This window comes from Lathamus discolor, chromosome 6 (assembly GCF_037157495.1).
Source record: "Lathamus discolor isolate bLatDis1 chromosome 6, bLatDis1.hap1, whole genome shotgun sequence".
Taxonomy (NCBI): domain Eukaryota; kingdom Metazoa; phylum Chordata; class Aves; order Psittaciformes; family Psittacidae; genus Lathamus; species Lathamus discolor.
Window position 1 is genome coordinate 21,966,214 of NC_088889.1, and position 27,852 is coordinate 21,994,065.

Sequence of the window (27,852 nt, forward strand, 5' to 3'; positions counted from 1 at the left end):
GAGACTTTTGGTCCCTTTGCTTTCTGTATTAGGAAAAATATAAAATTTAAACTTTAAAACTGCTGTCTTAAGTGGAGACTGTCCACTGGTAGTCCATTGATGTTATAAATGAGCAGTGATGCTAGACTAGGGCTGAACCAATGAGTTTATTTTTCAATTGCTCAATGCCTTTGCCTTTTTTTTTTCCTGGTCTGATGGCCAAAGCTTTGTTCAGATACTTGATTTTAGAAAACCAATGCGAACAACATCGTAGATAGATTGCAGCATCACCTAAGATTTAAATACCATCTAGCTCCAAGATAAATGCTTGCTATTTACCTGAATGTGTCTACTGCTGCTTTGATATTATGCATTTTTCTTGTAATGATATTTGAAGATCTTGTTTAAGAGTTGAGCTATAGCTTATGCTCATTTATTAAACTTTATTCCCAAGGCTATGTGTTTTGTTGTTGTAGTTAGCCTTTATTTTGTATAAAAGCATGAAAATTAAAGGTTTATTTTATTAACTGCTGCTTCAGATAATAAAGTGTAAAAAGCATATTTGACATGGAGATCATCTGATAGCAAGTGCTAAGAGGAACTCTCAGCTGAAATACATAGTAAGCATGGATTTTTATCAGTGATTGAAATGACAGCCTAAATAACAGTATGGTATAGTAGATGGAAGGTGCAGAGCATTTCAAGGCTAAATGGCAATCTTAGTCTTACCTGGTTAGAGCTTGCAGAGGTTGCTAAGAAACAGCCTAATAGTCCTTGAGTAACCAATTATATGCCCCTTGGACAGATGCACAGGTGTTCATTCTATGAAGTTGTTTTTTTCCTGTTTTAAAATCTGAGAGAAGACTGGAATATCAGTATATAAACTGCAGTCTGTTTACATCTTGCTTCAGGCTTGAAAGTCCTGAATATATATTTCTTGTTCTCAGCAGGGTGTGTTCTCATGGGTTTTGTTCAGTACATTATGATTTACTTATTATTACACTTAAATTTTTCTTGCAATGCCTCTTCTGTTTCCAGATAGCCCATTAGGTATCTAGTCTCTCCACTGCTTCCTAGTTCTCTGAATGTACCAGGTTAAGTAACTTTAAGTATCTAACATTTGAATTGGATAAATGTTACCTTTCTGGACATTCAGTGAGTAAGCGATGTTAATATTGATGCAGTATCCAACAGGTGGTAGAAAAATGCTAGTTTGAGGTAGAGCTAACTTTCCTTACTCCTTCTGAAGCAGTTCTGTACATGCAGCTTGTAGAGAAATATTGTATGTGCTGGCAGTAAACCTAAACCATCAAATTCTTTAAGTCTTCTTTCCCCCCTACCCCTCCCCCCCCCAAAAAAAAATATATATTTCTGTTTATAGTACTGTGAAGTTGAAATATCTACCTTAAAACACGATCTACACTTTCAATGTTAAAGGTCCAGGATTCCAGCTGGAGAACTCAAATTCTAATTAGGGAGCTTGTTCATACTTGGAAGGCTTGACCAAAATGTGCTTTAAGCAGTAAGTTGAGAAATAACGTAAATAGCTTAATTATTTATCTACTACAATCAAAACTGAAGTGGAAGGTTTTTTAGGGTGTGTAGTTTTTGGTACCACTTACTGTTCTTCCTATTGATTGAGGACAATTTTAATAGCACTGGTCTGATAACTTATGTTGCTGCTTAATAGATTTTAGTGGTAGTTCCATTCTTTTACACCATGTGCAATTTTTTGAGTGCTTTTGATAGTTCCAAGTCTCTTATGTTACAATAACATGATTTTTGTTACTTCACGTGGAGTTTTTACTGTGACTGGCTGCATGTAATCAGTAGAGTCTAGAAGTCAGACCGTGTTTACTTGGACTACTAAGAACAGGTATAGCCATCTGCTGCCCTGCACCAATGACTGGGTTTTGTATGCAATAGTGAAGTGATAGCACCTCCTGTGTTGGTTATAAGCTGTTGTTTAAGCCATATATTTATAAACAGGCACAAAATGCTTTAGTGTTGTGTTCGGCTGTTGGAAAACTTTGTAGAACAAAGTATTGTTTCCATGATTCATACACAGACCAGTACTTTCTTCTGTCAGAAAGTGAGAAAGGGAAGGAAGTAGAGAAACTGAAATATTTAGACTTGCATCCATACTTATGATGTTGCCTGTCAAATATTTAGTGCTCCTGCAGTGCCTTTCGGTGTTTGCTGTTAAGCTGTGTTAGCTTTGGGATTGTATGGTTTATAGTTGGTAGTCACTTCATCTTTCTTGCTGTTTAAGAGGCAAAGTGGTTTCTTAAACCCAACCAGTAGCATTTTTGAGAGGTTAATTTCCAGAATTCAGATCCCTTTTTGATAACTCTGCATGACCTGGACTTAAACTGTCAACTGTCAGAATGTAATTGTCATAGGGCTTGGACAGAAGAACAAACTGTTGTGTATCAACAGCTCTTCTCAATCAGTTCGTATGTACTCCCAGATCACCACAAATGTAAGGTAAATGGAATAAGCTTTAGCTGCCAGGAAAAGAGAGTCTTGACTTGTGGCAGCTTGCTATTAGTGATAATTTGTTTGCCCCTAAGCCTTTAGGATGGATTTTCATGATCTGGTAGTCCATGGAACTTCAGCTTGCCAAGGAATCTGGAGAAGACAGAGCAGTGAGAGTTGGTGGCAAATGAAGTACTAAAGAAAGCGAATAGTATTCACTAGAACATACTGAGTTATGAGCCCGGTTTTGGACTAACAAAATTAGTCTCCAGGTTATTAAGGCCCGCCTGGACAAGTTCCTGTGTGATGTACTGTAGGTTACCCTGCTCTTGCAGGGGGGTTGGACTAGATGATCTTTTGAGGTCCCTTCCAACCCTTGGGATTCTGTGATTCTGTGATTCTGTGATTTTAATGTTGGCTTATTTTATATGGCTTTATTCTTTTTTCCATTAATGCTCATCCTTATGAGGAAAGCTGTAGCATTGGTTCCCACCAGAGGAGTAACTAGGGGTCAAGGATGAAATTAACTTGAAGATTTGTTGAGGTAATATCCCTTTCATAGCTTCCAGACCCATGTCAATGGGAGGAGAATGGAAAAAATAGAGAAGCACTCTTACTCACTTGCTTAGAGCAAATTTACAGGGTAAGCGCCTGCTTTCAGAGGGTGCTACATGTACTCTGCTATACTTGTCACAAAGCTTTCCTTCCAAAGGCATGCCAGTCTGTGAGTTTTGTCTGATTTGTACCAATACAAATCTATGTCAGATCCCCTCCAGTTTCTTAATCTGAAAGACATGATTTGATATTAAAATTCTGATGCTGTTTTGTTATGGTGATTGATTTCAAGCCTTGGTTGCCGTATATTCAAATGGGCGCCATGTAATTGCAGTCTACATAAGCTGTTGTATGCTGTGTTTATTTGCTGCTGTAAGTAATTCACTTTTAGTAGTAGTTAAACACAGCATAGTGGCTGGTGCTGCAAACATGGGATAGAGCATTACTGTAGCCATGAGGTATTTTCAGGAGCTTCAGTCCTGCTGTTGGAATATGATACAAACATTTGTTTTGAGAACATACATAAGAATTTAGAATTTTCGCAAATAAACTCTGGTGCTACAGCATTTATTTTAAGTGTTCATATTTGTGTGCAGAATCGCTGTTTAATCCTGTAAGTTCCTTGTTGTGTTGATCTACATTAATGAACTACACTGTGTTTTACAGTGGTGACTTTTGTTTTTCTGCTCAACTTATTCCTGTAAATTCATGGAGAACAGCAAGGCACACATATAGCTTTGGTTGTGTCTGCAGTGTCCTGGTCCGGATTGCTGAGGAGGGTGTAAGGGAAGAGGAGCAGATGTCTGTGAAGATGAAATAAGATGGTTTGTTTGTTTCTTTCTCTGCCAGTCTCTTTAGTGTGTGCAGAAATTCGGAACTGAGCTGGTGTTTGGTTTGGAGCTGAAGTGAAGGACAGCTTGAGTGCATTATATCCTTTCTCTGGACTAATGACACTTGTTACTAGCTGTGAGGAAACCTGCAAACTGCTTGAAAAGTCTCTCTTTTGAAAATGTGAAATTCAGATTGACTGGAACTGTTGTGCAGCTCGTGTAGCAGTGAAACCTAGACATTCGTGTTCTTTTACAGTGAAAACACCTATGATGATACCTGTGCTCAGAGCCCTTGGAGAAAAAGATTGCATCTTGTTTAGAGCTATATGAGTGTTTAATCAGTCAGCTGTTGCCATCACTGTGGGCCAGCAAAGTCTTTGCCTCACCTCTCCTCTGTCAAGTGGGGTTGATGCTGCCAGATAGCTCTAGAGTTGACTCAGTTGAGTAGGACTGATGGGAGAGTTGAAGAGGATTTAGAAAAACGGTGCCCTAATCTGTGTTCCCTTAGGAATAGAGGTTGAGTACGGGCCTCTCTTCTTCCCAGGGCAAGACTTCTAAGCTCATTAGCTTGAATTGGTTTTGAGGGCATTTGCCTTTTCAAAAACAAAAGGGAAGATTGCAGTGCTATCACATCTAACAATATTTAAAAGGATTAAGATTAAAACAGTACTCCGTTTCCAGGAACTTTGCATGCATAGAACTTGGGGGCATATATTTTTTTTTTTTTCTTCTGTATATGCCTACCTTCTTAATATGCATATTTCCAATACAAAAGAGAGTGCATGCAGGTGTTCTGGGTTTAGAACAATAATTAAAGTATGTTATTACATAGTTAGTTAAATTCCCTCTTGACTTCAAGTTGAAATTATAATGATGCCTGGCTTGAAGTGCCCAGAGGACACTAATATCTGTGGCACATGGAGTGCAGAGGGGAGGGGAACAGCAGTATTAATTACCAGTTCATCTTTGAATTCTAAATATTAGCATAAAACAAGTCTTGCACTAACTCTTAATGGGTCTTCATAGTTGTTACATATACTTCAAAAGAGACAATCTAGCTACACTTTCACTAACGCAACAAGAAAGTGTATGTATAACGGGCTTAATTTATCTTGGATTTCTTCCAAGTCTTAGGAAAATAGTAGGTTGTGGGTGCTTGGTTAATATCAGGTTTGTCTGAAACAGTTCAAAGGTGGTAGCCAGGCTGAAAGCTTCTGCGTAAATCTAATAAAATGATATTAAGAGAGTACCCAACTGTCTGTGGTGGTGTACACATTGTTCTAAAAAGCTTTTTTCTCTGTTCTCTAATTTCATCAATACTTTCTTCTGTTCTTTGGATTAACTAAGTGGATTTCTGGAAACTCCAGCTGTGGAGCAGACTATCTTAATAGTTGTGAAATTATGAAAATATCTTAAGAGGTAAATAGCTTGTTTATTTGCTTCTATGTAATGATCAGGCAAAATGACTATTGAAACTTATCCTGTGACTCTCCATCTAAACTAGTGGGTTTTTTGGTATTTTGTTTTTGTCCTCTAAAATTGGATATTAGCAGAGGAACATCTGGAATTGCTACTCTTTTGTGTATAGCTTCCAATTTCATCTCAATTTCTAATTTAAATTAAAAATCAACACCTTGTGTTCTTCCTGAATAGGATGGGAGGATAGGCTGCTATTAAGATTCTATCAAGTTTGCAGAGTTGATACTGATGCAGGTGTGATTAATTTCATTTTCCTTCCTACTGCTTCTGCTTTAGAACTGTCAAAAGAGAAACAAAACCTGGGGAGGTTACTCTAGGCTCTCATGTTTGAGAGACAGGTACAACACAAACTGTGGCATTTACTCAGGTAAATGAGTAAGACATCTTTGTATGCTATGGTTGTAGTATACCATACCAAATTCTATTGCTTTAGTAACTGTTATATTTAAAATAGTTCTGTTTTGGTGATTGGCTGGCTTTTCTACTATGTAATTTTTTCTAAGGTATAGAAGGAAAGCTTGCTGATACTGTTTTATATCCTAGTTTGCTTTTGAGAAAAACTCACTGGAACAGACACAGTAACACCTATATTAAAGGACATTTAAAGATCAGTTAGCTTCTAATCAGGTTGCTTAAAAGTTTCAAGTATATAGATCTGCTAGGTAAATTAGCAGAGAAGAGCTGTGGCAGTAGGAAGGATCACTAGCATTAACTAGATAATGAGTTATAAGCAATAACTAGCTTCTGAGCACTGGTATTTGCTTTCATGTTCTGTGCTCATCATTAACTCTGAACAGCTGTTTGAAACAAAGCTAAGTGATGAGCAGAGTGGTTTAAGTCTCTTTCCAGGTAGCTTTTACTTTGTGTACATATCATCCTTCTCAATAGTTTGTTATTCTGCCACAGTGGTCATGATGAACAAAGCATTGCAGCACTCAGGCAGATGTGGAAGAGCTGGCAACTGGGAGAAGCTGTCATTTTTGAGGCCTGTTTTCCACATGCCTAAAGCTTTTGGGAGGGACAGTAGGCCTTTGTCCAACAGGTATAAGAATCTCCTCCAAGAGGCAAATAAAATCTGCTGTGCTCTTTGTAGATTAGAATGTGTGTGGAGGGATGGATTTCCTTTATGTAGAAGAAAAACAGCTTTACTGAGTTACTGAATGGTACTGAGTTTCTGCAAGTCTTTTCTAATGACTTTAGAGACCTGAAGGAGAAGATCTTCTGTAGGTCCTGAGCAAAAGGCATTTTTTTCTCCTACTGGACAGTGTGCAGAAGTTCAGATCAAAGAAGTTTACCTAATATATGTTTACCTCAGTAGCTATGACTCTAGAAGGCCTGTGATGTCTTTATTCCTGCTTCCCAATCCTTATTCATTTTGATTCAAAATTTGATTTCCTGAAGTCACTGAGGATTCTCACCTCAACTCAAATCCTGTATCTCTGTTGTCTGAAGCCTGGGCTGAGCCTATAGCACTGGCTGGTACATGGCCCCTTTGCATCTGCTGCAATAGCTAAGTGGGTATACCTCATTGAGAGTACTTTAGGTATCTGTGCAGTGTATTCGGGAGCATTTTTTAGAAATCTAGGCTTTTAATATGGCTTGCTCTGAAGACTGGATCTTCCTGTAGTTTGTCTGGTATCTTGAGTAAAGACAAGGATTCTTTACAGCATTTGAAGGCAGGTTTGACAGATAGCAGTGTTGCATTTGAGGTAGTTCAGTCAAGGTGGGGATAATTCTGCAGGAAATCTGTGACTTTTGTCACTTTATACTCCTTTCCAGCTTCAAAGTTCTAACATTACTTTCTTGTTGACTGGTATTTAGAGACTGTCACAGATGCTTTTGACTTCACAGCTTTTTCGCCAGTCATACTAACCTGATCTTCACCCTTTCTATTCTATTCTTCCCTGATTCCCTCTGGAGAACATAAGTGGTGTTTTGAAAGCTGTTGGTTTGTTGTTTGATTTTAGTTTTTTTTTCCTTTTTAGACAGGCTGGCTCCTGAGTGACTAAGAGGTCCAGCTTTTAATGAGGGAGCTATTTCTTGCTTGCTCTATAGCTAGTGTCTGTCTGGAACTGTGATATTTGGCTCAGCAACATAGTGCAGAATCACTTTCTTAGTGGAGAAAAAGTAACTAGGACTAGCACCAGCCTTTATCCATGTTAAATAGAAAACACAGTAGGTTTTGACTACTGTAAAGAAGATAGCTGAAATTTGGAGGTTAATTGCCTAGTCAGTTGCCTTTCTTTGTAAACCTCAGTTTTGTTTCCCCCAAGACAAATACTGGTTTTCTTAAAGTAAAACCAGGATTTTTATCACAAATGTACTGACAGATTTTAGTGTTGAAAGAATGCTATAAAATCAGTAAGCTTTGAATTTCACTTGGCACTTATCAATCTTCAGCTAGTTAATAAATGTTTGCTGTACTTGTACATTTCTCTTGGCTTGGCTTGGATGACAGTATGTTCTGCTTTGTGTCACCTGACTTAATCATTCTTAAAAGACAGTCTGGATTACCTTTTCCTCAGGGGAACTTTCAGAAGCCTGTAGTCCTGTCCCTTTATTCCAAATACTAAGATCTCCCTGTTAATAGCTCTAGCTCAGCTTGTCTTTTTTTTGAATAGCATTTGTTGCATCTACTGCAACAGGTATTTGGCTTGCTATGCATCTATCGCATACATAGTTTGATTTGATTTTATTTTTTTTGCAATTACTTTATGTGACATCAGTATTGCAGAAAGGAGAACCTTGATTGGATTTTTCAATTATAACTTCTGTCACAGCGTTCTAAGAGGAGTTCTGAGTTCATAACTATAAATCTAACTTAACTCCGTTTTGTTTCTCCTGGCTTCCCTTTTTCCTGTAAAGTTCCTTAGTCATAATTTTGATTACCCTGGGATAGATACTAATGTCTCAGGCAGGCATGCAAGATTCCACAGTGTAACTTGCTGGCCTGGGTTTTTTACTACTCTTGTTTAAATGTCAGAAAAAGTGGGATCATTGCTTCAGAACAGCGCCCATGCTGAAAGCAGACTTCAGGGAACATAATGTTCATGGAAGGCTAAGGGCAAGAATACGGAAAATTTCTTTTCTCCCAGGCTTTGTTTCAACCTGGGAATTTCATGAACTAATTTTGGTTTCTCCAAAGTATTTTTGTCCCAGTCTGCCCTTGGATCCAAAAAGCTACTAAAACCACTTCAGCTTTGGGCAACCTGTGTAACACTCTGCCAAGCTTTGTATGAACTGCTGTCTTCTCTTATTTCTGTTCTTTTGACCATGGCTCCTGTTGGCTTAGTTTGATGCCCTTCAGTTCTTGTCGAGAGCAAGAAGATGATCTATTTCTAACCATCCCTCTAGCTTTTTGTAGCATTGTAGGCTTCTACCACATACTTCTGCTGTCTGTCTTTCAGGCTGAGAAGTTTTGACCAACTTTTTCATTCTTTCTGTGGAGGTGATTTGATTCTTTGTTCCTTCTTGTTGCTTTTCTCTTGACCTTTGATTTCTAACATCCCCCCTCTTGGGCAATGTTATTTATACTATCTCTTGGGGGAGGGAGGAGAACCACACTGTTTCACTCCATTGTCAGTTACAGAATCATACAGTGGCATAACACTGGATGTAGTCTTCCTTGATTCTCTAGTTTCCTGTTCTAGCCAGGGTGAAGTTTCCAAATGATTTCTGAACATTAAGCAGTCAAGGCATGGATGAGGATGGGAAGCAGATCTCATACTGGGATCTGATCAAAGAACTTGTGTTGAGCTTTTGGCTTTCATGGGTCACAAGATGTATTTTTTTTTTTTTTGAAGCTTTGCTAATCAGTACAAATTTGCACAGAGGAACAAAGTCACAGGTGTTAACACAGGGTTCTGTGGGGCTCTCTGAAAATCATTTTACGTTCAGCAAGGTCAGAAGTTCAAATCACAAGATTTGAAATATTGTACTGCTGTTCTGGCAATTGGTACGTAGAATTCTTTAAAAGATACCAATTATTTCTCTCTTTCCATGGTAAGATGAAACTGCATATGTTACTCTAAGAACTAGTTTAAAGGCCTCCTAGAATGCCACTTTTCTAGTCACTAGAATAAAATTGTAGTTACTGATCATTCAGCTAAAATTATATTGTTTACTTGTTTAATAAGCATTATGCTTGCTCATTCAATGGGGAAAAAATCATCTGTGTCACTGTTTTAGAAACCACTACTTTTGTTGAGACCTGTGGCACAGGAGGTCCTTAGAGATGGCAGAAACATAAGCCATTTGCAGTAAAATAGTGTTTCAACAAAACTGGTAAATGTGGTAGCTGATAGCATGGATTGGTATTAAACATAATGTTTTTCTTGTTTTTTGCTGGAAAATCATAGCAAAGGCAAGTTATGACTGGAGCCCTTGTACCTGAGTAGCTAAGTTTTCATTGGTGGTGGTTGTTGTTGTTTAGTTCTGAAAGTATAAGGAAAATAAATGTTTTGGAAGTCAATCCTATGCTGTTTGCTCAAATTGAAGTGACCACAGTTGACAGTTTGGACTTCAGAGTTGGAACTTAATCTCCTTGAGTGCAGCAGAAATGTGTATATGCTGGGGTTGGGGAAGGGGGAATGGAGTAGGGTGGAGATGAATAGCAGATAGCTATAAAAAGCAGAGGCAGGAATTGCTTCTGTTTCATAGGACTAGCACGGCTGCTATGTGTGTAATGGTGAAAGGCCCTGCTTTAGAATAGGGATGGGCTGTTCAAGAACCTGTAGTGTCCTGTGAGCTGAGAGCAGCTAGCAGAATGGCTTTTTTTCAGATGAACTCCAGGCATGACTACTGCCTGGTCATATTTCCTGCAGCTCTTTGAAGAAAGAAGCTACTGACTTGCTTCTGGCACTGTGAAAACTTAGTGAGGTGTGTGCTTCCTATTTACTGAGGGATACTGCTGCTCTGTTTGCGGCAGCTGTCTGACAGATGGTACGGCAAAAGGTCAGGGCCAGTACTTAGGTGCCGGGAACAAATACTCTGCTTCTAAGACTTGCCACAAGGTTGAATTGGCTGAGATTTGCTTTGGGTTTTTGTCTAGGGTGCTAGGATATGAGAAGCTTGTGGAGTCTTTCTTCCTGTGGTTTAGCTTCTCCCGTAGATGGATCTCCAGAGGGCTTTCCCTTTGCTTTGCGTGTGGTCTGAGGTGACTATTAATGTGCTCTCTTGAGGAGCACTAGTCAGTCATGGCATTTTGGCCTTCTGCAGTCTACCTGAAAAGGGGTCATTGTTTCTACAGGCATTAGCTAAAGCTAATATGTGACTTCAGGTGATTTTTAGAATGCTACGGGTAAAATGTTTGCTGTCCTGTGGTATGTCAAGACCCCCTCGTATTGGGAAACTCCTGTTGCAGTCTGCCATTGCACAAGGATCAGAGTATCTTCAAGCCTTCATTTGAAGATCTTTCTACAGATATATAGCCTGTTAAGGTATAGGTATGTCATGATCTAGTAGCTTGATCACCTTGGAGAGAAGTGTGCTATGGTCCTGTTTCACAAAGCAGTAGGCACTGCCAATTTGATGTTGACATACCCCTTTGAGTTCCTCCTTGAAGTTGTTTTATCTTTTAGATGCATGCAGCTGGTTGATGGTAGCGTTCTTCAACCTAGTTGCTGGGTAATTTTCTTTAACTGAAGGTGGGTATCTACCTGGGTGTTAATTTTGACTTATTCACCTGTTGTTTTTATTTGTGCTCCTTTTGCAATGAAATGAGTCTTAATAGTCTAGACATCTAGGTTTCCCCCTGCCACCCCCATATGTGTGCACACATACACACCCCTCCAGTTTTGACTTTAACTTAGTTTGGGGGAGGAGTGGAATGAAGTGCTCAGATTCATGTAGGTGGAGATACCAGCTTGTTGGCTGTTAACCATGGCAAAAAGTAGCCCACTCTCCTCCTGGTTTTGCAGGCTTCCTAAAGATTATCAGGTGGAGCTAATTTATGAGGAGTCACCCTCACACAACAGTAGGGCTCCAAAGCTTGTAAACATCATCCTGCTTTTGTGACAGGGCCAAGAGGAGTATAACTGCAGTAATTACTCTAAAATAGAAAGCTTCAACTTGCTCAACTGCTTTCTGCTGTCTGCTGCTGCTGCTTGCAGTACTCTGCCCTGGCCTTCCACAACACTCCTAACAAAATGGGGCCGTTTAGCCGCGTTTTCCAAAGGGAAGGCTTTTGTTTAGGACTTGCTAGCTGGTGGTGCTTACTTCTGAAATGAAAACTGAGAGTTTAGAGGATAGGCATCTTTATGATTTGGTGTGGTGGAATGGCCTCTGAGTTCAGCAGACAAGTTCTTGCATGTGAATGTGGCCCTCAAGTTTCAAAAAACAGCCCTCCCTCCTCCACTCCCCCTAAATGGGGAACATTTATTCCTTCAGTAAAAGTCTCCATTATGGCTTTATAATACCTGCTTCTAAAAGACTGACCTGCAGGCTTGTTCTGTCTGTCTGCTATTAAAGCATCTCTGTCTTGATGATGAGTCCTGGACCTCCTTAGAATCTTTCTTCATTTCTTCTGTACTCCGTTTGCACCTCTGAGTTAGTTATGAGGAAGTTGTAAGAACTTGCTGCAGTGCTCCTGGGGAAGGAAGTGGAATATGCTTGCCTTGAAGTCAGCTTTTTCCATGGGAAGCAGGCTGCCTGGGGGAGGGGGGAAGTGCTGAGAAAAGGTGGGGGGAAGCCCCTAGACCTGTGCTTGCCTCACAAGGAAACCCAGTATGAGAGTTGACTGTGCTGATCAAGAGTTAATGGACTTGGTTGCAAGGGATATTGTTGATTACTTATTCCAGAAGCTACAAAAAAACTAGACTAGTAATAAGAATAGTGATACACTGCTGGTTTTTGACCTGGTTTTACAGTAGGAATGTTCAAAACCACATGTTGCCTATCCTTGATTGAGGTTTGAAAGGAAATTATACTGACTGGTGATGAAACCCTGTGTTTACTGTGTGACTGTGGAACAGGAAGAGAAGGTGGGCTCTGGATTTGTTTAGGAGCTACACTTTTTATTTCATAGCTGATTCCCGATTTCTTTTGAGGTTTTTCTTTGTAGGAACTCTCATCAGTCCTTTTATTCAGATGAAACTGATAATTCTTTGTCTGTTAGAATAAAAGTATTTTAATACACAATAACATGTTATTGATGCAGAAAATTCAAGCCTCACTTTTTTGCGTTTTTCAGACTTGGAGAATTTAAGTTCTATACCAGACTGAAAGGGCTGTCTGTAGATTGATCATCTCTCTTGGGATGAAAAATCTGACATGTCCGGTTGGCAAAAAATAAAATCCCACCTTTTAAATGCAGGTTTGCAAATACCAGGGTAATAGTTCATGAAAAGACAATGCCAAACCAATATTGCAGGTCTTGTTTCCCCCCCTCCCCAGAAAGGAGGTCGCTGGGCTATATGGGGAGTGTTTTGTTTAGTGTAAACAGTGGAATAATGCTTTGAAGTTGCTTTTGTCAACACCAGTCCTGAGGGGGGGGGAAAACAAAAAACCCCAAAACAACAGAAGCAGTATAACCAGGATAAACAGGCTTAATTTGTATCTTTCCAAACTACTTGGCATACCTATTTAGTTCTGCCAAATGGTTCTTTCATAAAGCTGTACTCTTGTGCAGAAGTGTGCTGATGCTCTTCTGACTTTAACGTCCTCTGGGTTTTTTCTTTATTTGAAGAGCACAAATGTTGTCATGTTTAGTTCTTTCTGGAAGATAAATCTACTGACTTGATGGCTAGGATCAAATATGTTTTCAGTGCTGTATGCTCACCCTCATCCCCTCCCACTCCAGTCTGTGACATGGTCACTTTTCAGATATTTTCTAAGTATTTTGTTAGTTGCTAGATGCCACTTCACAAAGCTTTTTCGATATATGAGAATAGGCTGGAATGTGCATGTCCTGTTGTTGTGAGGTGCTAGTCATGTCGCCCTGTAGCAAGTTCTCTGCAAGTTAGAAAAGAAGCGAGTGTAGTTGCATGTGTGCATTATTCATAAAAGGTTCATGAATTTGGGGTGTTCTTAGGATACTTGGTAGAAAACTATAGAATTTTCTGTTAGCTTTATGCAGGAATCTAGACACATCTGTATCAGTAGTCTCTGTGGAGAACTTTGTACTTTAAATAGCTTTCAAGCTAACCTGTTCTTATTAAAGATACATCAAAGACCTAATACACCACTGGATGATGTGATGGGTTTAAAGATTTTGCAGTATGGGCAGACCTTATATTCTGGACAAGAGCTAAATTCAGGCAAGTTCTGTCATTGTTTATTGTAAGTACGATTGAAGAAAGATGTTGTCTGGTGTAAGTATCTGTGTTACACGAGAGTTACTTGCAGCTGCTGCTAGCAGAGGGTGTGCTGGGTAGTTTGCGTTAGAATTCTATGCAAATAATGGCAAATGCAAGGCAATGGTAGAGCTTTTATAAAATGAGTGTCCATTATGTAAGCTAAAAATATTCTTCAGAATTTATATCCATGAGTGTTATTCAGCCTATAGCTCTTAGGTTATTGGACAAGGTGACAGTATGGGTGAGTGTATGCATATATAATTTCCACTAATAAATGTTTTTGGTAGTCAGACATGTTTCTGATAGTTGAGCAATAACTGGGAAGCTCTCAGTGCAGCATACCATGAATGTGTTCAGCAACATGAATGCTTCTTCATAAATTTTTAGCTGCTTTAAAGTGAAGTGCAAAAGGTTAGTGCTAGAATTGGTACTTCTGAGGGGGGACTGGTGATACTGGTGGTGTCTGAATCAGTAGGTTAAGAATCAGTTTCCTGTTTTGAGGTGTAGTAATTGTAACATGATAATCCAATGTACTACCCCAGAGAGGAATTCTTCTTTAAAGTTATTGACTAGCTGGAGGTGAGGAAGAGATATCCAAGTTGGGTTGGTAACATTAACTGCGTTCTCTAGAGGCACAATAACCACAAAAATCAGTTTCTCTCCTGGTTTTTACTGTTGCTTTTAAGGGGGTTTTGAAGGGTGACTGTGCAACTGTAGGAGAAAGCAGGAAATTGCACAACTGAGAACTGTCTCAGCTGAAATGGATCTTCCAGTAAATATGCATTTGTTCATCAATACTGTTTACTACCATTTGAGTACATCTCTAATATCCTGCAAGTATGACTGGAAGCCTTCCTAAAATGCTGCTGCACTCCATGTGGTTATTCATGTGTAAATGGGCAAGTGCTAGCCTGTTACCCCTAAGTAGACATGGGGAAACTGAGGCTACGGGGTGTCAGTAAGCAAAAAGAGTTTGTCTTTGTTACGTACATTCTTTAAGCTTTTTATAGCTGGGCTTATAGTTTTTAATGGTCACCTGTGGGAGGACAGCAAAAGCTTGAGACCAGGCCTGAGCAAGCTGGGGCTTGCAGAGCTGTGTCCCTGCCCTGCCTGCCACCAGGAGGCAGTGTGGGCTTCAGGGGTCAGTCATTTGGCCAGAAGTTCAGTTGTTCCACATAGTGGAACTGTAGAGTAGTAGAGGAATGCTTTCAATTGCAGAGTGTATGGCAGCTTAGATGGTTGCATTTGCCACCGGAGCTGTGGGACTCCTTACTTTAAGTGCCCTAAAACTGGCAGAATGCCTGTTCATACCTTCCACCATGAGCATGCTGGAACAGTGCATTGCGTGGAACTCTCTTTACCCACAAAGATTCCCTAGCATCCTAGGCAAAGATACAAATCTGTTTTCAAGTGGAATGATGGGAAGGCATAGTTAACTGATCTCTTTCCTAAGACAGCAAGTCCAGCTTAATTTTTTTTCTGCCTTAGCCTATGTGGGCAGTCAGATGAAACAGCCAATTTGCAGTAGGAAAGACCAGCCCTTACATAAGATGAGTAAGTGGACATCTGGAAGCACTTGAGCACTATTTTGTACTTTTAATATGAATTAATGTAATACAGGAAAACTGAGGGATGTGTTAGAAGATTGGTTGTTAAAGGCAGGAGAGGTAGATAACAAAGCTTTAGATCATGTGCTGATTTGCAGAGTTCTGCCCAAGCTAACAATTTCCTTGCTAAATAAAGAGACTTGCACTTGCCAGAAAATAAAATTAGTGCAATGCTATGTATTATTTTCTAATACTATTCACTCTACATCTATTTTTCAGGGAGCAGTTTAGGGAGAGGGGTGCAGGTAGTGTTTTGAGAGTACGGTAGGATCCTACCTATAGTGCTTCCCGAAATGTGGAGTTTTGAGGGACGGGGTAGAGCAGGGAGTTGCAGGGTGAAGATACTGAAATGCTCCATTAACATTTGTTTTCCAGAAATGTGTGGAGCTGTGGGTTGTGCTGTGTTGTCATACCTCACAAGTAGAGGCCTTTACTTTCTCAGCTGATCTCTATCAGTTGCCCTTTTCCAGAGGCAGTTCAAGCTGAAGTATGCCTCTGTCCAGTGTAGCAACTGCTGAGCTTTCTTTTTCCTCTCCGTCCTTCAGTGTAATCTAAATGTTTGCCTCTAAACTTTTTATCTGTTTCAATGATGGAAGAACATCTTCTCTAATATTTGTCTGAAGCTGAAAGTACAGAAGAAAGTATTTTTAAAAGGCATAGTTTGTGGTTTATATGTTTCTGTAACTAAGTTGTAGGAAAGTACACACTTGGTTAAGTAACATTTCTGAATAGACTGATACCTTGCTGTAGTCATGAAAGACCTTGGCCAAAGAGCCATTCTGCTTAGGGTGCTGCATGGATCTTTGTTATTGCTGCTGCTGTTCTAAAATGGGAACACTTCAGTGTTATGATCAGCCCTCCTTGGTGGGGAGGTGAGGGGCATACAAAGCACTGATGAGCTATCTCAAAGTAAAAATATGCATCTTCTGATGTAAGAGTTAAATAATCCTAAGCACCCTAGGAAAGATAACTGAATTCTTACATAATCTTCCTCCTAACAAGGTGCTCTTTCTGTGTGAATTCACAGATTATTAGCCTGTGGATTCTGTGCACGTTAAGGCTTGGCTCTGCAGTACTCAGTTTCAGTTTTTGGTGTGGCTTTCCTCTGAGTGCAGAGATGTGTATGTGAGGGTTTTGGGATAGTGATGCAGTAACTTTTTCTGTTGTTAGAGGCTTTTTGCTTGGTTTTAAATGTATGTGAGAATCTGAATGTTAACTTGGGAAGAATCTGAATGTTAACTTGGGACAACTTGGAAACACAAAGCAGGTAAACATTACATGTATGCATGTAGTAACTTGGCAAAAAGTTTGGTATTTGGATGTCAGTATCTGTCTTAAGTATTTGTTCGTAAAACTAAGAGAGATGCCTGAAGCCTTGCTTTAGTGTGAAATAAAGACTTAAGTATCCTACTTCTTTCCCAATGGTAAGAACCCCTCACTTCATTCAAACCTTAGGGCTACTTCTGAAAATTATTTCTGTGGCTAAGCAAGCTGAGGATAAGTTAGAGTGGGAGGAGAATAATAATATTTCAGTCCTTGGAGTGTGTGGGGATGTTTTTGCTTTGCTGTTAGCATGCTCTGCCCTATGGTTTTCAATGCTGTTACATTTCATGCTTTTGAGAAGATGCCTTCAAGGGCTTTCACATGGCAGCAGAGAAGTGAAATCTTTTAACTACTTTCAGCTGGCTTTCTTGTAGCAGCAGTATCTGCTTATTCCAAATCACTGTTTGTCTGGTGTGTAACAGTATTTTTTTTTATTACTATCTAACTGGTGTCTTGTTTCTTTTCAGAGATCATTCACATTAATAATAGAAGCATGGGATTGGGACAATGATACAAAAGCTGGTGAGTATTTATATAAAACTTGCGGTTTTTACTTTGTGCTGTATGTACACAGACTAGGGAGGGGAGAAGTGGTGTGCTGCTGCAATTAGTCATCCCTCCAAATCAGTCTGAATGTATGCCTGCTGTCTAAGTGAAGGGCATCTACAAGTCGAAGCAATGAATATTGGGTTAGGAACAGTGAAAAATTACTGATGATAGGAAAAAGAATGGACAATAGTAAGTCAACATTGTAACATTTTAATAATTAGCTTTAAAAGAAAAAAGTTTAAAAATCATGGTAGGCTTTTTTTTTTTTAAGGAAAATTGTCTGTGCTGCAGAGCTGCATTTTAAAATCTTTCTCAGTTTACCCATAACCATGTTGTGCAATACTTTTCATGATCAGGTAAACAAATAAGCATTCTTGCTTCTGATGAAGAAACTATACTTCATGCTTGTGATGAAAGTCATGGGGTAATTCCTGCTTCTCCCCAAGTACTGCAAGTTACCTTGCATTTATAGTCTGAAAATGTAATGCTCAGTATCAGAGCAGGACTACTGATCTGAAGGAAAAGCAAGATTGTCTGAATACTTCCAAAATCATGTGAAGGTGCTGGTTGCCGTATTGCTACTAACGTAGGACTCCAGCTTGAACCTGCTCCTTAGTACTGATTTACAAACCTGCTTCAAATAATGATTTTGGCTACAAATGTTAAGTGAATTTCAGATTTTCATTGTGGTTAATGATGAGCGATCTGATCTTATCTGGGATCAATATAGAGGAAGATAAGTGTTTGGACATTAAGATAGCAAAGATTTATGTCCCATGTCATGACCAGTTTCTAATAGGTTCCATTCTCTGCTGCTTCATTCCTGACCATCCTTACCAAGATGTATCAAGCATAAAAAATTGGTGAAGCTCAACTGATATTAAGGCGATGTTAGAGTTTCAAGGTCCTTTTCCTTGAAAATTGGGATCAGCCCTGCTTGCATTTTCCTGGCAAACTTTTCTGACTTAGGGATTCTTCTAACATATTCTATCTCCAATGATAGACAACCTAATGATGAGTTTGTAGTTTCTTCCTGAGCCCTCCTTTTGTTAGAATTAAGCTTTTGTCTTGTTTAACAGCTCCTTCAACCTTTTGTAATAGGTATGTTTTCTTTAGATCTCTGGTAGTTCATGTTGCTGCAACCCTTTAGTTGGTTCACTGCCACCTTGGATAGCACTTTGAAAATCTGGACATGGTATTCAAAATTAGATCTTGAGTACAAAGCAGAGTAAGCCTGAAGTTTTAGTAAGTTTAGATATCCTATGTAGCAACAGAGTCCTCTTGAATGTTTTGTTCACAAAGTACTACATGAAACTAATTCCTTTAAATAGTTTCCATTTTGGGAACAATTTACCCAGGGGTAGCTAATACAGCAAATGTTGGAATATTCATGCCTTAGTTCTAGATGGCAGATCAACTCATGAAGTGGTGTAGAAAGGAGTGAACATGAAGAGCATATCCTGCAAAACAGACCTGTATCCATTCAAGTGGTGAATTTTGTTTTTTAATAAGCTGCTTAATAAATAATGGTCTTGTAAGTTGCTATATTTGTGTCTTGGAACCTGCAGAATCCTCTTGCAAGCCTGTAGATACAGAACCCAGGTTTTTATTTAAATACGCTTGATAAAGGGGATAGTCGCTTTAGGCTTGTGTTAGGTTTTTCTGTAGTTTTTAGGTTTTTAACATGCTCTGACAAATCTGTTGACTTGCACTGGTGACCCTTTTTTTCCTGAACTTCAGGCCCACAGTATATACAGCGTCTTCTGGAGGCCCAGTGAGCCGTCTCCTTAATTTACCAGTTTCTATGAACTACAGGAGTCTATACAAGTGTCATGTTACACAGTTTAGCTCTCATGAGAAATTGCTAATGGAAGGTGAACTTTTCTATAATATAGGCTGCCAGAGGGGAGCTGTTAAGTTGTGTTGCATCTGAAACCTAGAAGGCTGGTAAGCCTACAATTTGACAGAACGCTAGCTAAACACTTGTCTCTGTTAAATGCTTCTGTAGTCTATCTACTGATTCCATGATAGAGACCTGTTGCTTTGCCATGCTGCAGTTTATACTTGCATGTTGGATTTCTTTCTAGAAATCCATTCCTTAATGCTGAAGGGTTTTGGGTTTTTTTCCCTCTTCTGTGGTCTTGGCAGGTCAAAACCAGTAGGTTTTGCCTTGTGAATCTGTCAAGATGCAAAGACACTTCCTGTGTATTTCTTCAATGATTACTGAACCATCAGGCAGGCACAGATCAGTAAAAATTCATGTGTAAAAGCACACAAAAGGGAATATGACAACTTCTCCAGGGAAAAGACAACAATAATCTGTATCCTGAAGGGGTGAATAGAGTATCTGTGAAAAGCTGAACTCCTTATCGTATCCTGAACACTGTGCTGATCTTCAGATCAGGTTACGTGTGTCTTCTGTTGCTACTGTACGATTAATCAAAGTAATTGCCAGAGTCTGTTTATAACCTGATTAATTAGTTCCAAAGCCAGGTTTTGCTTTCCTTTAGTGGGGATGAGTAAGGCTGAAACTTACATGCAGGTCCGGTGTTCCAGCTTGGACTTTCAAGTGGGTATTCAAGAAACCCAAACCAAAACAAAGCTGAACAAAAAAAACCCTACCCCAAATACCCAAACAAAGTAACAAGCAAACACAAAAATCCCCATATCTGGAAAGAGGAGTTTCCAATGAACAACTTGAAGCTTTTATAACAGTTGTCATTCTTTCCTCCCTCTCTCTCTTAGCATCCTGTGTTCCTTCCTTGTACTCATTAAAAGCAAGGCAGGGTTGCTCAGAGATCTGTGAAGTACCACCTCAAGAACCAGTCTGTCAGGGCAAATGTTTCCCCAGTACTTACCTCAAACTACAAACCAAGAGACTTGCAGACCCCAGTTCTTGAACTACTCCTGTGCTTTTCCTTCTCTGTGCTGCAGCACTGGCTTGGAAGTAAGCTTGTGGCAGTATAATGTTACCACTTGTTTGCTCTGGGAGAATGTAGGAGGGGAAGAGGAAACTGTCTTAAATACAAAGTCACTGTAAAGGGCCTGTCGTGTCATCTGTCACAGCAGTTCATGCTACTTTCTAGGTAAATCATTTGACTTGGTAAACTTCGGGACCCTAGCAGAGGCCTTGGTAATGCATAACCCGGTGCTGCCATTATGAAGCAAGCTGGCATCTTCATGTGTAAAGTAATTTTCCATTAGATTGTCTACCTGAGGGATGCAGTGGTTTCCTTCCTCCTTTGTCTTAGTCTGTATGAAACTTGTGCAAACACCTGTGAAAAAGCACAGTCTGCTTTTCTAGAAAGGCTTGTAGAAAACTTTTTAGTGATTAAGGAAAATAGGCCTTATTGCTTCTGAGATGTGTGGAGCGGGAGCTTTGAGTAGTGTGTGCCAGTAACCAGACAAATTCAGGTATGTAGCTTACTGTCTTTACTGAGACCTAAAAGTAATGCGAGTTCCTAAGATGAATTTTAATGGAAAACCAGATGCAGGGAGAGAACTTGCTTCATCAAAACAGTTAAATGTGGGAGAGTGGATATCTTAAAAACACCTTGGCATGGTGGGGGAGGAACCTTGACAAACATGTTCTTCCCTGCAATTACTGATCTCTTTGGAAGATGCATCTTCTCTTTGGGATCAGTCTTAAATTGAAAGTAAACCAGAATTTTCATTCTAGTACTTAAAAATTTAGTATTAGAAATGAGACGGCTTGGACTTCATTTCCTGATGCCTTTTGAAGTTCAGGGTAAATTATGTGGCTTGCTTATTTAGGTTGTTAAGCCCTATCTTTACTCATGTAAGATAGAGGAAAAGCTCTTAAGACTCAAACTCTTTTTCAGAGGAGTTTGTGAAGATAAACTTTGAGTGCTTAAAAAAAAAAAGGCACTGTTGGGTTATTTTCCCTGTTCTTGACCCCCAGGTATGAAGAGGACTTTTCTGCATAGGTGTATTTGCAGTAACTGTAATGCTTGTTCCAGTTGTTTAACTGGCTCTGACAAATTTAGTCAGAAGATGCTTGATAAGATTTTTATTACAAAGGAGTTGTTTATAATCTCAGGAAGTGTTCTTCAGTCCATCTGATGCACTTTGAAGAAACACTTTTATAGCAGTGGCTGTTGCAGCCATTTTTAATTTAGCCTGTGTTGCTTATAGCTGGAAAAGAGCTCTAATAATGTGCATTTTCTGTTTGTTCAATTTCCTTGACCACTCATGATTCAGCATTTTTCCTTTATAGTTTTTCAGATCAATAGTCATTAGAGAAGAATAAGATTATAAAAGGATGCTGAATCTAATCACAAAGCTTTTAATGGTGACCGGTGGTATAACAGATATCCGGTTCAGTCAAAAATAAAATGCAGGCAGCCTTTCCTAGCTTGCACATTTCTTGTCCATGCTGTTACTGACCATGTGCTGCTTGATGACAGAGGTCTTGTTGTATAAGAATTAAAGAACAAGGATAGACTTCAGTGTGTCGTGTCTAGCCATAAAATGTTTTATGAAGACTAGTCCAGATAAGCATGAGTTGTAGCCTATACATGGCAATAGCACTTTAATATAAAAGCAGAGATATACTTTGAGCCTAAATAATTGGAGAAACTGTCAGTACTTAATTAAAACAGCTTTTTTTAAAGTTCAGTACTCATTAATTTTAAGGGAAGGTTGGTTGGTTGTTTTTCTTATGGTAGAAGTAAGCTTGAAAAAAAGATGTTAACAAAATACATTCTAGAACCTGCTACTTCTGTGCCTTTCCTTCTTCTTTAACGTTGGAGTGCCTGAAAATTGTAGCTCATCCTTTTACAGTCTGAGGGGGAAGTGCAGCTTTGGTAACAGATGCACAGGATATCCCTATGCTATCAGTAACTTTCTAGGTGAGAAACAGTCACTCCTTTGACTTGCTTTCTAAACAAATTAGGTTAATGAGTAGTAGAAAATAAGGTAAAATCTATTTACTGAAATTGATACTGCTTGCCAAGAGCTTGGCATGTTTTATATTATTAATATCTGAAGTTTATACTTCATCTCACTACCATTATAGTCTCTTGTGTTCAAGGTTTTGGTGGTTCTTTTCTTTTAACATGCATTTTAAAGAATCTCTTAATTAAAGAAAGTGGATGCTGAAGCTCTAAGCTGGAAATATTACAGCTGTTTCATAAATGGGTATGAAATTCATGTATACCAGTGGACCTTTCATATCTTGTTTTTAAATAGTGTTTGGAGTTCTAGCTGCAGCTTGCAGTCACCTAGAAAAACTCTTGCAGTACGATGTTACCAGATTTGAGTAGTGAAAGCATTTGAGGACTTCTGTCCCTGGGGTTACTCACTGTCTACCCTTATCCTTACTGTGCTTTGCTTATTCTTAACGTTTGCTGAAGCAATTGCGTAATTTTGTTGTATAATTTAATTCAGCTGACTATAATTGTATCTCATCTCCTAGTACTGAAGTGTCTGCGCTTCTATACTAAGAGTAAAATGAATAAAAATACAAAGTAGATATCCATAAATATTAAAATACTTTGGCAGTTCCATAATCTTAGGTCCTAGAATCTTCTTGTCCTATGTGATAGATAACACGTTTCGTCTCAGTTAATGGAACCTGGCATCAGCGGTGCTGCTGCTTTCTATGAGATCAAGGCAGGCTGCTTATAGAGTGTATTGCAACACTGATCACAATTATGAGTAGCTCCACTGGGGATAAGGATAAGCAGGATGCAGAGTTTAGAACAGCCCCTTGGCAATCCTGGGTTCACTTGTATATTTCTTGTCAAAAAAAGCTACACAGTGTTCCATGAAATGCTTATTAAAGATATTTTGCCTTTAGAGAGAATGATTACATGGAAACAAGCTAATTTATGTACATAATCCAGGTCTACCAGAGCATTTACTATTGCATAGTAGTTTTGCAGCAAATATGCTTTGCTTTATTTTTAAAATTAAACTTGCACCAGAGAACTTTAATATCTCAGTTACAAAGTTACGCAGTTTTTGCAATTTTATGAGAATAAAAAGGAGGCAAAAAGAGCCTCAAATCAAGATAAAGCTAGTTGTCAGCATGTGGGTGTGGTATGTTTGGCTGCCTTGAAAAATAAACTATTTCCTATGGATAATGTTTCAGGGGTTTTTAATATTTCCTTTGGGACACTTTTTTAAATTGGCCTTCCTGTAATGAACTTTGCAAGGCAAAGGAAAATTCAGTTATACAGTAGATCTTTATCATCTCCATATTTTCTTTAGTAGATTTTCTCTTAATGGTTTGAATGCTTTTGATTTGAATATATATGCTCTTGTGTGCTGTCAAACTTATAACCTCTTGAATTTACCATTTTCAAAAAGGTGAAGACTTGCTAATAGAACGAGTGGCACATGCTGGAATGATCAACCCAGAAGATCGATGGAAGACACTACAGTTTAATGGTCCTGTTGCCCATTTTGAAGTACAAATAAGAGTGAAGTGTGATGAAAATTACTACAGTGCTCTGTGCAACAAATTCTGTGGCCCTCGAGATGACTTCGTTGGACACTACACATGTGATCAAAATGGAAACAAAGCCTGCATGGAAGGTTGGATGGGAGAAGAATGTAAACAAGGTAGTATTGTTAGCTTAATCTCAGATTAGATTAGCTCTAGTGTGTATATATAATAGGTATAAAGTGTAGTAGATATTTCTGTGGTGTTGGTGCTGTAGCATACTAATTTTAATACATATGGACTTTGTCCTTTGAATACAAATATTTGAAAAAATATCCTCTGCAATGAGTGGAGCCCAGCACAGGATACAGTGTTACTTGTGGCCTGTCCTATGAGGGATACACAGTAAATTCAGGATTCCAAGTAATGAAACATCTTTTTTACTAATTGACCTTATGCAGAGGTGGTGTTACTTTAAAGCAAAATGATGTATTACATCTGTTAACTGTTGAATAAAATCTTAACATTATGATATCAGTAGTACTGTAGACTTTCATCCTGTGAAAATTCCCTTGTAGCACTATTTTTGCAAATGAAAAAGTTTTAAGTGTAATGTATGCAAAGCTGAAAGCTTTTTGATAGTTCTTAATGTGAAATTCAAGTGTAATCACTCCTTTTATAATGTACCACTCAATCAAATTTCTCTGCATTTTGCCTTCAGTCTTAGTGAGTAATTATGCTAACATTACTAGACATAGTCCTCTGAGAGATTTTTGGTTTTCTTTTCTGTTTCTTTTCACTAAAAAACCTATTAATGACAGGGGAGACCATTTTTAAGGCTTATGCAAGGTCATGTGTGCTTGGAAGCATGGAAACTTGGGATTTCCAGAATAATACTGGGTTTAAAAAATAACTGTATTTGAATGTTTCAGTGCTGACAATCTTGTTGCAAACCTATTCATTAGCAACTTTTTCAAAGAGTTATCTTAAGTTACTTCTTTTTTCAGAAAGAGCTGCTGTGGGATTGTTTTGTGAAATAGATAGCTGTAAACAAAGACTATTTGAATGTGGCAAAAGACAATCTGCTTTGCATGAACAACAAACAGGATAAATGACAGAAGCTCTAGCTGAACACTTCCACATTGCTGCTGTACAAATGGATACCTAACTGCTCAAACTGATGCCTATATCTTTTCCTGTTCACAGCTGTATGTAAACAAGGATGTAATTTGCTCCATGGGGGTTGCAGTACACCTGGGGAATGCAAGTAAGTCTATGTGCTTGAGTATCTTTTTGAGTGCTGATCTTTCTAGCATTTTCCATGTATGTTGCTACTTTTTAAAAGTCTGCTTAAAATGGAAAAAAATCAATGCAAGAGCATCAATGGAAATTGATCTGAAACAGATTTCATGTAAGAACTGCATATACTTCATACTGTTTTTCAATCCTATTTTATTTTTTGCACATATAAGACTGAACAGATTTGCTTCATGTAATCCAAAACAATACCTTTATCAAATGACAATAATATTTTTCTTTCCCCCTCTTTTCAAAATCCTTAGGAGCTCTGATCTCTATGTACTAATTGTTCCCCTCAAATAAAACAGGGAACTTCTTCTTTGGATTGTCATGACTAAGAAATGCTCACACTCCTAGAACACTCTATATGTATTTTTTCACCAAAATATAGTAAACTTAGCTTTTCCAAGAAAAACAGGTTTTGGTTATTTTTAGTACTAATGGAGATACAGTAGCAACCCCAAACTAAACTTTCTACCCTAGATGAATGTGTTTTGGTCCCTAAATAGAAGAGAACAGTATCTGAAATGTTCCCTTAACTTTCTGATGCAGCCTAAGTAGACTGCAGTAGCAAGAGGAGTTGATAGTTTCCTTGTAAAAGTTCAGGCATCCAGTTTGGTAGGAGGAGGAGAAATGAGTGTTATTTTTACACTGGCCGTTGAAGACAAGGGAGAGGTCTGCTTGGAAGTTGGGGGATCCTGTGTAAATTCTCAACTTCATGATGGTCAGAGTTGTATGCATCATTGTAAGAATAGATTTGTCAAGTGACTCCTTTTTAAATTGTGTTGAATCTGCTTGCTTGGACTGATGTGAAACTGAACTGGCTGAAAGAATCCCTGAGAGCTGACAAATATCATTTGTGCAAGCTGTGATAGTTTAAGGCAATTCTGCCTTATCCTCCTCCTAGGAGCTACAACAGTCATCACAGAAGTGGTAGAAATAAGATGCAGATCACTTAGCTTTGCTGGCCTTAGAGCTATGCTGGGATTGAACTGCCGGTTTTGAGTCGTGGTAGGTGACATAGAAACAAGTCTCATCCTGCTGGAAAGCCTGAAGTTTCTGGCAGTGAGGTATAGCAGATAGCAAAGTCTTAAATCATTGCCCTTTAGAGAGGTTTCTTACTGCCCTGAAACTTTCATCAGATGATGCAGACTTGTAGATGCTGTGGTGTGTTGCAGCTCTCAAATCTGACTGAAAACTGTAAATTCCAGTATGTGAAGTGCAGCACTTCAGTGCATGTGCAGCTTCACTTCTGCAGGGCTATGAAATCTCCCTTGAAAGATCTTTTTTTTCCAAGGCAGATATCTAAACCATGGCTTCCTTTCTGTGAGAGAGAATATTTCTATTTCATGTAATTTGTGATATTTTCATATCATTAAATGTTTTTGCTTGTGATTTAAAGTACTGTGTGTTCCTGCTGCTGTTGGTGATTATTTTGTTTTAGGTTACAAGTAGAAATTGTGGTTGAGAGTTGGGCCAGTATCACTTCTGCCTGAGAAACAAGTACTCTCTCCCTTGAGCCTTCCAGGAACACATTTTTCTCCTTGAGAACCTATTTTGGTACATCTTGGCTCATGTAAAGGTTTCTAGAGTTCTGTAGGCATCAAGGGAGTATCCTAGGACCCTAGGAATATTTGCTTTTTGAATGCAAGGAGCCTTTGAATGAGGGTAGAAAAGCAACATTTAAGCAAATGCACCAGAGTACCCTGGGGTGGGGGGCGCAACACAAGTGAGGTGAGAGGGGGTGGTGCAGTTTCCTTCTTGGCTTTCATTTCTCTGATACCAGCTGTATTGGGGAAAACAGAAGCTGGAGACAAAGAGGAAGGCTTAAAGAAGGAAACAGAAAACATTTAAAGATGGGGGCTGGATGACTGTGGTACTTCAAGGTATCTGTCAATAGGTAGTCTAATGGGCAAAGCCTATCCCTATGGCATGTCACTTGATACTAGAAGTATCTAGTGTTTTATGTCCAGGTGCCCCCTTCTAACCTGCCCAGTTAAATTAAGCTCACAAAAAAAAACCCCTCTATTGAGTCTGTTGAAGCAGTCTGAGCAGAAATCTTGCTATATTGTTGGATGGATTCTCTCATCTGAAAGAAAGTACTGTGGAAGGAAGAGGGGACAATATTTCAGATGACTTGTATGCTATCTGCATTGTTTCTTACTGCCCATCTGCTTCAGTGATAAATCTGTGGTCAACAGGTTGAAGAAAAACAGTGGCCATTCTATGGCTACTCTATCTGAAGTATTGCAGAAGGTTCATCTATGAAGATGATCAGGGGACTGGAGCACCTCCCATATGAAGATTAAGGCTGAGAAAGTTGGGGCTGTTCAGCCTGGAGAAGAGAAGGCTGTGTGGAGACCTCATAGCAGCCTTCCAGTATCTGAAGCAGGGCTACAGAGATGCTGGGGAGGGACTCTTCATTAGGGACTGCAGTGATAGGACAAGGGGTAATGGGTTAAAACTTAAACAGGGGAAGTTTAGATTGGATATAAGGAGGAAGTTCTTTACTGTGAGAGTGGTGAGGCACTGGAATGGGTTGCCCAGGGAGGTTGTGAATGCTTCATCCCTGGCAATGTTCAAGGCCAGGTTGGATGAAGCCTTGGGTGGCATGCTTTAGTGTGAGGTGTCCCTGCCCATGGCAGGGGGGTTGGAACTAGATGATCTAAGGTCCTTTCCAACCCTAACTATTCTATAATTCTTAGCTTCTGCTTTAAATGTGATTTGGTAGTTTGAGCTTGTTCACACAGATATCTTTAACTGGTATTCTGCAGTAGTTATGAGGGTAAAGTAGTAATGTGCTTTTAACACAAATGGATAATACTTTCTGAAGAAAAATGATGCTGAACTAAAAATAAGCAAGGCTTACAGATGTGACCTTTATCTTCAGCAGTACAAAGGAAGCTGTTATTTAAAACGAACTATGTTTGGTGCTATTGAATTATAATCTAGATTCCTTCATCCTGGTTTTTGGACAGTTGCCACTGTGATTTAACAGGTGAAAACAATGTCCTTTTTTTAATTCAGAAAGAAAATGAAAATGTGAGAAA

The 27,852-nt window shown here is 39.0% G+C and overlaps 1 protein-coding gene across 1 annotated transcript in view; it reads left to right on the forward strand.

Moving 5' to 3' along the window:
* JAG2 (jagged canonical Notch ligand 2) overlaps positions 1-27,852 on the forward strand; it is a 68,552-nt gene that overhangs the window by 8,831 nt on the left and 31,869 nt on the right. Inside the window, exons 3-5 of the mRNA XM_065685272.1 lie at positions 17,013-17,067; positions 23,428-23,682; positions 24,710-24,770. Of these exons, the coding sequence (XP_065541344.1) occupies positions 17,013-17,067; positions 23,428-23,682; positions 24,710-24,770 (371 nt within the window). The remainder of the gene's footprint in view (positions 1-17,012; positions 17,068-23,427; positions 23,683-24,709; positions 24,771-27,852) is intronic.